Source organism: Apus apus, chromosome 2 (assembly GCF_020740795.1).
Source record: "Apus apus isolate bApuApu2 chromosome 2, bApuApu2.pri.cur, whole genome shotgun sequence".
Lineage (NCBI taxonomy): Eukaryota > Metazoa > Chordata > Aves > Apodiformes > Apodidae > Apus > Apus apus.
Window position 1 is genome coordinate 15,497,079 of NC_067283.1, and position 12,720 is coordinate 15,509,798.

Consider the following 12,720-nt stretch of genomic DNA (forward strand, 5'->3'; position numbering starts at 1 on the left):
ACTCAAATATACTTGTGTAATTAGTTTCCATTATGAAATTTATATTATTCTAGTGACATTTAGACAAGCTATTCTGCCAAGGAAAGTGAAAAAATCCCAGAATTTTTTGTGCACTAGAATGTGAATTGGAAAACATAACCTCTATGTAAGCAAACAATTGTGCACAGACTTGTACACTGCTGGTAAATAAATTAAAAAGAACACCCCTCCACGAGGTGCCCAGGATAGCAAATACTAAGCTGTTTCCTTTCACCTCCTTCTCTGCTCAAAACCCACCCTCTAACTTTACTACAGCCTCCATGAGCAAAATGGACTTTTCTCATCCTCACCTCTAATGATCTACTGTACACCAGAGTGTATTTTCACCTCTCCACCATAGACTTCTATGTTGGTTTGGAGCATGTACACCTGATCCTTCATCATTTTGATGGTAAAAGCCCCAGTGTGGCATTTTGCTGTGGCAAAAACTGTGCTTTTAAACATGCTGTATTTTTTCTCTTTTAAATGGCTTTGCTTTCAAATTGCTACTCAGGTGTGTGGCCACCACCATCCCAGGCACAAACATCAATGAAGGGCTGCTTGTATAGGCACTGACTGTGAGTTTACTGGCAATAATTGCATTAGAATAATTTTACTCCAGAGTGTGAAGACAACACTTGTTGCCAGCTTAAACACTTTTTACTCAATCTGTCTGAAGAACAGTGGCTTTTAGGGTAAGTATATTGCATTCTAGGTTGACATGCCATGGTGCTTTCTTCTACTAAAATTTAAGGTAGCTATTATAAGGTAGCTAGAAATACACTAGTGCTCTGAGATTAGCCACACTAACAAAATTTCCTGATTTCTTTTTTTAGTATCCATTAATTTATCCGATTATTTGTAATTCAATACAATTTAAAAAAAAGCAAACAACAAAACCACAAATACAACTTCCAAGCTCACCCATACAGCATTGCTGAGCATTGCTGTGTTACCAATTACACATCTGGATAGGCTGCTCCAAAAAACCAGGAAGCAGACAGCAACGTGGCTAAGGGGAATTTAAGAATGTCACCAGGATCACCACTGGGATGCCACATGAATACTAATAGAAGAGCAGAAAGCAGTTACTTCACTTCAAGGTATCTTACAGTTTTCTTTGTGGCCTTAAGTCCCTCTTTCTGCTCCTGTTTGCCTGGGATCTCAGAAGGGCATTATGCATCCCAGGGCTTGAAACAATATTTACTTCTGTAACACTCCTCCTATAGCTATTTTGTAATGTTTTTCCTATTCTCAACTCACTTGATAAAAGAAGACACACCACTGTCACCATTTTGCAACTGGAACTGATTTTGAAACATATCAATTAAGTATATTCTGGAGTCACGAAATGGGTCAGTAGCAGAGCCAAAACCAGCATGTCAGGCTCAGGTCAGTGCTCTGTCCCATGCTGCATTCAAAGGACACTTTTCTTTTTGAGAGTCTAGTATAGTGACTTTCTCCTGGTTGCTTCTCACCAAAGAAGAGGTCCCAAGACAGTAAAGTTTTAATAAAACTACATTCAATTTTTACTGCTCTTTTCCAAATTCTATTTATCTTTAAGGGCCAGAATGCAAAGACTTTACACTTTTGCTTTCACTTTTTTTCTTTTTTTTTTTTTTTTTCATGTGTGAAACTTGCTCTTCTTTAAAGTGCTTTGCCATTAACTTAGAGAAAAGGTCCATGAGGCTGCAGGACCTTCTGATACCTGGCCTGCTTCTGGTGCCTTGGTGGATGGACATCTTTACAGCTGTCTGGGCTTCTCTACACCGGAGGCATCTCACTGATGGGGCTGGGAATAAAGCCTGCATCTCCCAGGCACCTCTGTCTTCCAGCTGAGTTAAATGAAGTTGCAACACAGTTTTTGTACTTTTCAAATGGATATAAATGATGTTATAAGGTCACAAACATTAGAGGCATCTCTGAGCTTAACAGATGCAAAGTTCAATACAGCAATCGATTTTTAAGATAAAAATGTTAATAATGGTTTCCTAGTCTAAATAATTAATAAAATTTTTCTCCTCAAAACCGATATTTCCTGGATCGAAAATACTCGGTCTTTGCTCTCTATCCAAGTACAGTTTTCTCTTGCTTCACTTAAGGTTCTGAAAATTGAATCATAGAATCATTAAGGTTGGAAGAGTGCAACTTTAATCCAACTACCACAACCAGTAAACTACATCCTGAAGCACCAGATCTAAATGCTTCTTGAACACCTGCAGGGGTGGCAGCTCCACTACCTCCCTGGGCAGCCTGCTCCAATGCCGCACCACTCTTTCCGTAAAGAAATTTTTCCTAATATCCAACATAAACCTCCCCCGGCACAAATTAAACCCATTTCCTCTCATCCTATCACTAGTTACTTGGGAGAAGTTATTGGCGTTTCACATGCAGCTATCACTTGTGTGAGTAATGTTTGATTTTTAAAGTTCTTTGTTCTGTTACTAAACACAGCAACATTTTACAATTTCAACTAACGTCTCACTGGGCTTATTACTATAGACAAGTAAGCTGTTCCTGGAATATGAAAAATGTGAAAAATCTTAAAATAGTTTCAGAAAGGTGTGTTTCATTACCTAGTACGGAGCAGAGCCAGTTTTACCTGTGAGAAATCTTGAACTCCCTGATTGATTATGTTATGGTAGTAATTACAAGGCAACATTATTGATGCAATATAAACAGTTATTGTTTTCAAAACAGCTCCCGCATGCTTACCTCAATGATATTACTGAGTAAGGAGCTCACTCTTCTTAGAAGTGCAATATTTGGTATACTGTACTGCAAAATACAAACAATTTTTATATGGGATAAATCCTTTGTATGTATTAATGTTAAGATAATAAGAGTAAAAATTATTAAAAATTTAGATATGTGAATATAAAATAATTTACATGATGACTGTGAACAAACAAAAAGTTAACAACTTAAATTCCCTTTTAGGGATCTCTAAAGAGCAGAACTTTGCTTAAAGAACAGTCTCTAAACTTTGCTTAAGTTGAAAAATATTGTAAAAATGGATAAGTAACACAACTTTCAAGCCTTCATACTTACAGTACTGAAATGATGTATCTGTAATGTCGGTGCCACATCTTGGGAAAGTCCAACAGCCATATATACATTAACCTGTTCACTAGCTTACTGCTAAATCAAAACAGACTTCCTTTAAAAGCAGTCTTATTGAAAGAGAGCATTAAACGGGATAGTAGATAGATACCAGAGCAAAAAATACATCACAAATGCTCATGGTTCATTGAAAAAAATCATTCCACTAACGTTGTTAAATCAATGAACTGACGTAGCAACCCGTTTGCCTGCACACGGCCGAGCCTTTCTGTCACTTATGGGTCCCTGACCTACAACTGAAACTGAGTCTTGACTCTGAAGTAGGAACTGAAGTAACATCTCATCAAAATAATTTAACACCATTTTCTAAATTACCAGAATAATGACAGTAAGTCAGACTTGTTGACGCATTTTATTGTGAGATGGGGAGTCTGGTAAAAAACTAGAAAATGACCATGATGTAACAAGGAACTTAAAAATGAAGTTTCAGGTTTGTAACATACATACATGAATACAGGAACAAATTGGCACAAAAATGTTAAACATTGTTCCCAACACTGTTTATAAGATTATTCTAATTTGGCTTACTAAGGAAATGAGAGTTTTATGGTTAGACTAATCTCTTAATAAAACTGCAGAGCATCATGCTATTAGTCACACAGTGAATTTCAAAATTTAAGAGCTTTATATTAAAAACTGGGTAAAGGTAAAATGAATTGATTGCAATTGTAAAATTAATACATTCCCATTTTAATTCTTCTGTTCTACAGTCCAAGGCAAGTATAAATGTTAACATAACACTGTTAAATCAAATCTCAATGCAAGAGAACCGATTGCATCTCTACTTTAAATCTTATCAACTTTCCAAATTTTCATACTAAAATATATTATTGTATTAATACAAACTACAGTATTATACACTACACTGTGTAATAAATAAAGAAATATAAAAATAAGACACATAAATATAAAAGTTTTCTAAAACTAAAAAGGTACATATGTCAGTAAGAAGGGTATTAATACTGCCAGGTTTGAAGACATACAGTACAAAATGTTGCACAGATCTATAAACTAAAAGAAATAAAATAATACTGATAGGTAAAAATCAGCTAACATTGTTAATAAATGGGGTCCATAATAACTAACATTTGAAAATACTTATGAGCCAGATAACATGTCACGTATGTGTCTGAAATTAAAGTAAACCAATAAAGCAGATTAGAAAATTTTCCTTGTAATCTTTGTAGAGAAATTCTGCAAGTTAGATATTAACCCAAAATACCACCAAATAACTAAATAATGAAATATACCAGTGTTCTTACTTCTCTGATGGCTGAGTGTTTTCTTCCCCACAACTAGTTTAGAAGTTTGATACAAATCAACAAATGCTAGTTATTGTAGGCCACACATTGGATAAAGGCTGTGTAGAGCCTTTATAATACTGATAAATGGCACTTACAGCACACAGGTCTTGCATAAGGCCAGAGGAGATACAAAGCTTCATATCATATCCTTCATATTGTTACTACATACTCAAAACACAATTACAAACACTGATTTTGACGACTTTGCTGTCCTTACCAGTATTAACACTGTTAGTCCCTGCAATCAGAACTCAACGACAATCTTTTCAACTACATTTTTAATCACATGAGTAAGAAACTTCATTTCTTCTATCATCTGCTTTCTTAAGGCTAACAATACACTTTAAATGATAATATGCTCTACTACAACATCTAATGTCATAAACTGCTACCTTCTAGGTTGAATTTACAAAGGTAGCCACGCACTGTTTGCAACTGCTTTACAGGTTTCTGCAAAAGGGAATTTTGTAGTGCAGAAGTTCTCACATTTTAAAACATAAGAAAATACTGAAGTGGATTTAGGAAATGTTTTACCATTAAAAAAAAAAAAAAATCATATAAATCTCTCCCAATTGTACAGCTTAAAAATTAATCAACTTAAGAATGACAATTAATACTGATAAAACAAACAATGCCAGATGCTTGTCTAATAAATCAGGTTTCCTATAACCTGTTAAATCTTTCCTTCCAGAGTCACTGTATTTTTCTAATCTGCTTCATGTTATAAACTTGTTCCTAACTTTGAAAACTGTGTGAAAAATTACTAAGTTTGAGGTTCAGGCACACCTGGATTTCTTTTTTTTTTTTTTTTCTTTTTTTTTTATATATATATTTTTTTACACAGTAGTGAACAGGAATCACAGTATGCAGGCTACTGCATTTCCATGAAAAGCATGTATAATATAGAACGAACTTCATTACCAATTTCTTTTTTTTCCTTATAGAAAAAACTATCATTTAAGCTTTATTCGTTTTTTTCTTCCGATACCTGCCCGTCATTCTGTATAACTTCTGGTTCTGCATTGCTTGCTTGATTTACAGCTTCATCATTCTTGTTACCTTCAGTTTTCACTTCTTCTTCTTCATCTTCTTCTTCTTCTTCATCCTCTACTTCATGTAGTTTTCTACATTCTTTTTCTTCCTGCAGTCCTTCTACTTCTTTTTCTTCCTCCTCCTCTTCCTCTTTTTCACTGTCTTCCTCTTCTTCCCTGGTTAGACTCTCTCTCTCATCTGAGTCGATCTGGGATGGAGATGCCCTGGCACCAGTGTGCTCATTACTGAGGACCTCCTGGCCTGTCTCCTCCTGCTCCGTGCTGTCACGCTCTTCTGCCTCTCTTTTGCAATAGGAGTAACGATGGTTCATGTGTTGAGAGTAAGACCCCGAGTGCGAGAACCGCTTCCCACATTTGTCACATTGGTAGGGTTTTTCCCCAGAATGCAGTCGCATGTGTTCGATCAAATGGTGTTTGTGTTTGAATGCCTTCTTGCAGATTCCACACTCGTGAGGTCTTTTACCTGCAAAATAAAACACAAACAATTGGTCATCTCATAGCTGAAGTTTTAAAAATGTATTCTGCTGTTTCCACCATGAAATGCTACTGCTGAATGTATTACCAACAGTTAATAACCTTATTTATCCAGACGTTCTACTCCACGCATTCTCAGCCTGGGTTTCTCACCTGAGGGTACAACGGTACAGGGGTACCATTGCAATTACAGGGGTAATTTGTAAGCTTCATAGGAAAACTGAACACAGAAGGACAAATAGATTCTCAGATGTGACTTTCAGCACAAAAAGTGCAAATACCAGTACATTGGAAAAGGAGACATTTTTCTTGTACTAATCATTATTTCTATTAAAAACCATTTTAACTTTTCTATATTGGTGGAAACCTTAAATTAACTAAGCTTTTATGTTGGTCTTTGTGTACCAAGTCCTTCTTCCATGCTGCAGGTAAAAGAAAAATAATTCTAAAATCTAGGTTGGCACAGGTCAGTGTTATATGTACATAACTTGCTGACTACACATACATTTACAAGAAAAACCTGCTTTGTTTCCATTAGTTCTCTTTCTGCTCTGTTTTCCAGCTTTCTAGTTTGTTGTCTTGTTTTTAGAGTCTCATAAACACAGCATGAGCCTAGTCATGTTATCTTGACTTCAACACTCAAAGTTGTTACACAAAACCACTTTGCACAGTCTTAACCCAGCCAAAAAAGATACAGACAGCAAGACAGCAGTTTTCTGGTCACAGTGATGACCACCAGCTCCATCCCAACTTATGCCAAATTACTAGGAAGTGGGTGTCGGTCTCTTCTCCCAAGTAACGAATGATGGGATGAGAGGAAACAGCCTCAGGTTCCACCAGAGGAAGTTTAGATTGGATATTAAGGAAAAAATTATTCACTGAAAGGTCTGTCAAGCACTGGAACAGGCTGCCTAGTGAAGTGCTTGAGTCACCATCCCTGGAGATATTTAAAACACATGTAGATGTGGTGCTTAGGGACACAGTTTGGCGGTGGAGTTGGCAGTGTCAGGTTTGTGGTTGGGCTCAATGATCTTACAGGTCTTTCCAACCTAAATGGTTCTATGATTCTGAACACTGCACTCCATTAAAAATATAATGGAATGAACAATTGTATTATAAAAAGGAGTTAAAAGAATCTCTGGACAGAAAAAGTATGAAAATAGATAGTCTTGATGAACACAACTTGAGAAGCTTGATCAAGTGGTAAAGACAAAAGGGAATTTTTAATATTTTTAATTGTATATTTGCAATGAAATTAAAAGATACGCAGAAATATAATAAAGGCACCTAATAAACAAAAAAATGAATAAAGAAAGAAATTAACACATCATAGAAGAAATAAGAGAGCAACAGTTCTTTAAAAAAAAAAAAAAAAAAAGACTAAAGGTACCAGAGCTGGAGCCAAAAGGAACAACTATGCGAAATTTAAAATAATAAACAAAGCCCAAAGGTTGTTTCTTTTGGGGTTAGATTCTATGCCTAACCAAAGGCTGTTAACTTCAGATGATTACAAATGTGGCATAATTTGAAAATCCTTCATGCTAGATAGATAAAACTGCCTTTCATGCATCATACCCATACAGGATCCTTTTTTCTTAATTTAGCATTTTAATTATTATTATTTTTTTAATTTATAACCAGGACAGGTAAATTAAGAGCTAATACATCCTTGATTACAGGCTGTGGCTTGCAGATGGAAGAAACTCCCCTTTTTCTATTCAGGGTTTAGGTCTGATGAATTTAAAGAAACAAAGAATTGCAGTTCTATCAAACAAATAAACAAATCATAGGTTTCCAAAGCAAACTGATCACAGATGATAAGAAGGACTATTACACTTCCCTGCACTTTCTGAGAACCTGATTCTGGTTGAGACTATCACTTACACACTGCCAATGAAATAATGGTCTGAAACTGCTTTTCCTAGTACATACCTGTGTGTTCATACTTATGCCTCAATAATGAGCTGCTCTTCTGGAATATTTTGTCACATAAATCACATGCATACATCCCATTTTCTGTCTTTCTCATCTTTTTCTTTGGGGGTGTTGAATCAGAATCATTTTGATCTTCTACATTCGATACTCCTTCTGAGCTAGTGTCTTGCCTTTCATCCTTAAGAAAAAGTATGAAAAAGGTTGAGTTCAGTAAAAAAAAAATGCACAGATGCAGCACACAGGTTATAACACGTAAGCTGAAGGTAAAATGTTATTCTCATTCAATGACATAAACAGCCAGACAAAACTGTTCAGACTTAGAGAGTAAAAAAAAATCTTTGGCTGCATCGCTCTGCTCTGCAGTCCCTGCCTCGGTGCGGATGCAGGATTCTCGCTGGGATTGACATGAATCACATCCAGATCTGACTGCTGGCCAGGTCTGAGCTACACTGACACATCGTGTTTTAGGGCCTGTAAAATACATGCAATGTTAGGAAGGAAAAGGAGGTTACAGGTCTATAAAGTACCTCAGTAAGTTGGAAGAGGAAATTTGGTATCTAACTGCATTTTTCAGCTAATGTTCGTCACTCACATTCTGCTGTCTCATGGCAGTTACGACTATATTTTTTGGTTAAGTTTTCGCAAAATCTATTTAAGTTACCATTCAAACTTGCATATTTGATTCCCCTCTTCCTCATAAAGTTACCACAAATGCTACTTAAACCAAAACTTGGGGGACTTCAAATGTTTCATGAAAATAAAAAGTTAAAAAAATATCATCATTGTTGTCTATTTCTAAGCATTTCAAGCTCTGAAGCTCACCTGTAAGAAGCACAGTATTTTCTTCTGATATCAGCAGTATCACTACACATGGAAGTAATTTCATCATGTATTATAAAACTCCAGTATAAAAATGTACATGTTAGCTACCTGAAATGTTGTCTGCCTCGTAAATGTTAACATGTAAGCAACCTTGTAACTCTTCAAGGCTCCTCATTCTCTGGCAATACAGAACCCTGCATAAAATGCTCAACAGCCGATTTCTAAGACTTAATTAGAAACACTCAGGCCTTATGTGAGCCAATTTTGCTTTTCTGCTCTGCCCCTACTTCAACCCACACAGGTGTTTCTCAGGAGGACTGATTCCAATTAAGATCACATCTGGATGTTCCAAGGTAGGAACAGGGCAGGATATGGGAATGGCAGATGAAGAAGATAAATATCTGCCTGACTTTCAATTGAGAACACATCTGAATTTTAAATTTTGTTTAAAGTGACATCATGGTGTAGGATGAATTCAGCTCTGCAAGCCAAGAAAGCAGACCAGCATGAAGAGAGTAGCCAGCAGTTCCAATGGGTTTATTTTCTGGATGTATAGAGTCAGCAAGAAACACAGGCCATGGCCAAAGTAATGGCTTTTTGATGAGGAGCATTAGACTGTCTTTAAAATACTGAGCACTAATATCCTAGAGGACACTTCTGAACTACTGAATATGGTGAAGAACTCACTTGTCCATGCACAGAACTCTACAGGTTCTGTCAGTCTGGACTCAAGCTGCCTAAGCTAACCAGCTTTGCAGGAGGCTTAGCAGTAACATCTATTACCCATTAAAAAAATCTCCATGGGGCTCAAAACACATGGGACTCTGAGCAACCTGGTCTAGTGGAAGGTGCCCCTGTTCACGGCAAGGGGCTAGAACTAGATGATTTTAAGGTCCCTTCCAACACAAAGCGTCCCATTATCAAAGATCAACAATCAAGCTGAATAAAACTGATAGCTTAAATTTACACTTTTTATTTAATTTATCTTGACAGTTTTCTGTTAGTTCAGCATGGATACCAAATGCGTACATCATACACAACATACAGGCATATAGGGACTGAAGTACCTGATTTCCATTGGCTTGGGCCTGTTTTGGTGGTGGTTCTTGAACTGCAGGACTAACTGTAGTAGAGTATGCATAAGCCACCTGTGGAATCAAAATGGTTTGCTTATTGGCAGCGAGAGCTCTCAAGCATGGAACACTGTTCTGATCAGCAATGGCAACAATTGTAGGTAACTGGGCAGTGACTGTAGGTATAGCAATATTTATGGGATTGGCACTTGGTGGGATTACATTTACAATAGGATCAGAGTCTGTAATACTGTTGTCCTTTTGTGGTTCTTTTTTTGCACAAGTTAAGTTCAAAGGTTCTTCTTGGACAGAATAAACACTATTCTGGTAAACACTAGTTATGGTAGATCTTTCCAATGGTTCTCCATGTTGCTTTGGTAGTGAAAGGTCAAGAGGTTCAATTTGTGGCTCTTCTTGTACACCCTCTCCTGTGTACGTATAACCCTGTGAATTTCTTGATGAAGAAAGGTTTAGTGGCGATGGGGATGGCGTGTTGCTGCGTGAACCGTTCAGAGCTGATCCCCCTGGTAAAGTCTGAGGATTTGTTGTATTGACAGGATTTGGTGAGTTATTTGTGCTGCTCTGGGGTTCACTTACATTTGTAGTTGCTGCTTTATCATCATTACCTGTGGGACTGCTTACTTTAACTTGTTCAGGAGAAGATGGTCCAGAAGACTGCAAAGAAATTTGTCCAGCTTGCATTTTTTCAAACCATTTTTTGACCACATCCAGTGGTAGGTTTACTGAATCTGCTATTTTTGAAAGCTCTTCAGCGCTTGGTTGTGCATTTAATGCATAATAAGCTTTTAGGAGCGATAAAAGGTTCTTTAAGGGTGGCTGACCAGGAGATAAGTTGTTCTCCCCAGTTTCTGATGGGACAGGGGAATTGGGCTTCTCAGCTTCTGTTCCACTGGGCTGAGGAGGCTGAGGGGGATTTTTCGTTTCATAGTGCTTTAATTCTTGAAGTGCATTAAGATCTCCTGGACAGTCATCACAAAGAAGACAAGTGCTATCATTGGTCTCTCCTTCAAAGTTCTTATCTTTCTCAGACTTCACTGTAAGATCTTCTGGCAATTTTTCATTTTTGCAACTATTTGTAGGAACGGAGTTTTCTTTTTTTAGATTTTGTGGAACAACCTGAAGTTGACTTGGTTGCTCCAAGCTGTAGTTGATGATAATTTTGGTTGTCCCATCTTGGTCAACCAAAGGAAGACTGATAGCTGAAATGAGGGAATGGCCAGCTTGTTGTATAGATGCATTGCTGATTGTTTCTTGTTCTTTGGATGCAAGATTAGCATGATTGTTTTCCAATACTTGCCTTATTACATTACCATCCACTGCCACTTTAAGAACATTTTGAATGTCACTTAAGTTGATGCTTATGGGAGACACCAGACCTACTGTTGGTAGAACAACAGCTTGCACCACACCCTGAGGAGAACTGGTTGCCTGCAACGGGCTACCACCACTAAAAACCCCATTCTGCAAAGGGGTTGAACAATTAATTCCTGAAGCAACCACTATGGGCTTGAATTCATAATCCACAGGTTCAGTTTTAATTTGGTTAACAGGAAGTTGCTCTTGCAAGGGTTTATTTTCTATCTTTTGTCGTATCTGTGGTCTTGCTGGGCTACCTGGTGATGCAGAAAGAGAAGGGGAGGAGCACTGAGATGTCTTGAGCCCTGACCGGGCCCGACCATTCACGGGCATCAAACCAATACACTTCTTGCTGCTTATGTGTGAACTGTATGAACCAGAATGGGAAAAACGTTTCTTGCAGTTCGGGCATTCATATGGCTTCTCTCCTAAAGAGGAAAAAAAAGAAAAAAGACATATGCAATAGCTTACTAGGTCACAGTGTGACTTCATCAAGCAACAGTAACTAGAGAAGAATACACCAGAATGACCTCTTAGAGAGTCCTAAGGAAAGAAACATATCTTATTCAGTGAATTGAACAGCAGGAGTAATTTTGTCTCTATAGCTCTGATCCTACTTTGTGATTCACTGGTAGGTACAGGACGGGGCCCACGTGATCATGATATATTCCAGTATTTCTCAGTAACTGTCTACATATCATGTGAATGAGACTATATAATACTTGCAGATGTCATTAAACTCCATTCAAATGGTATCACAACTAACTTCAGAAGCTGCATAAAATACTTCAGAATAAAAAAAAATAGAATATTATTAACTAAAGAAAAAATGCCATAAACGCAAACTGTAAGTATAAGGAGCTATGCACATTTTATTGCTGCAAACTCAAAATACATCATATTGGTGTCTTCCTACAATACTGATCAGCTGAAAACCAGGCAGAGCTTAATTAAGGGGAAATGAGACTCAGAAGACAGATGTACATGTGCCTTCAGAGAAGAACTCCAGGTTAAATTGCCAGGAAGTATCACACAACTGTGCAATCATTACACCCCTTGTTGAGTTGGCTTTTCAAGGGCTCAGTGGTAGAGAGGAAAGGGAGAGAACCAAAAGAGTGGCTTGCTTCAGATTGCGTAGTATGTTGACTAAGGCTTTGCCACTCACAGTGCCACCACTTGCTGGAAAAGAAATGATGTTGCTTGTCTTCCAAGTGAGGTGCACTTCACTGCTATTATCATGGCTGAGAGACTGATAAGAAAGGAAAAGAAGGCCTAAAAACTTTTTTTTCAGCCTGTCAATGAGTAAATCTGGGTTAAAGACAGAAATTGAGACTCCTTCAAGTGACAACATTTAACTTACTGTTATATATTAAAATATATTATTATATATTATATGCCTTATAAACTGGAACTTTTTTTATAAATTAAAACTGTTGTGACAGTATCTCACAATCCTAGACCTGTGTCCTGAGGCTATTTTAATATGACTAGTCTCGAGTGACCACAATCACAGCCACAGTAGGAAGCATAGTTCTTCTGTCC

General features: G+C 37.3%; 1 protein-coding gene across 3 annotated transcripts in view; it reads right to left on the bottom strand.

Moving 5' to 3' along the window:
• Positions 1-3,474: 3,474 nt before the first annotated feature.
• The window catches only part of ZEB1 (zinc finger E-box binding homeobox 1), a 120,053-nt gene continuing 110,807 nt past the window's right edge, over positions 3,475-12,720 (bottom strand). For all 3 annotated transcript variants that reach the window (XM_051610752.1, XM_051610754.1, XM_051610753.1), the window contains exons 7-9: positions 9,796-11,606; positions 7,904-8,084; positions 3,475-5,960 (exon numbers count right to left, since the gene is read on the bottom strand). In XM_051610752.1, the coding sequence (XP_051466712.1) occupies positions 5,410-5,960; positions 7,904-8,084; positions 9,796-11,606 (2,543 nt within the window). In that variant the 3' untranslated portion in view covers positions 3,475-5,409. The remainder of the gene's footprint in view (positions 5,961-7,903; positions 8,085-9,795; positions 11,607-12,720) is intronic.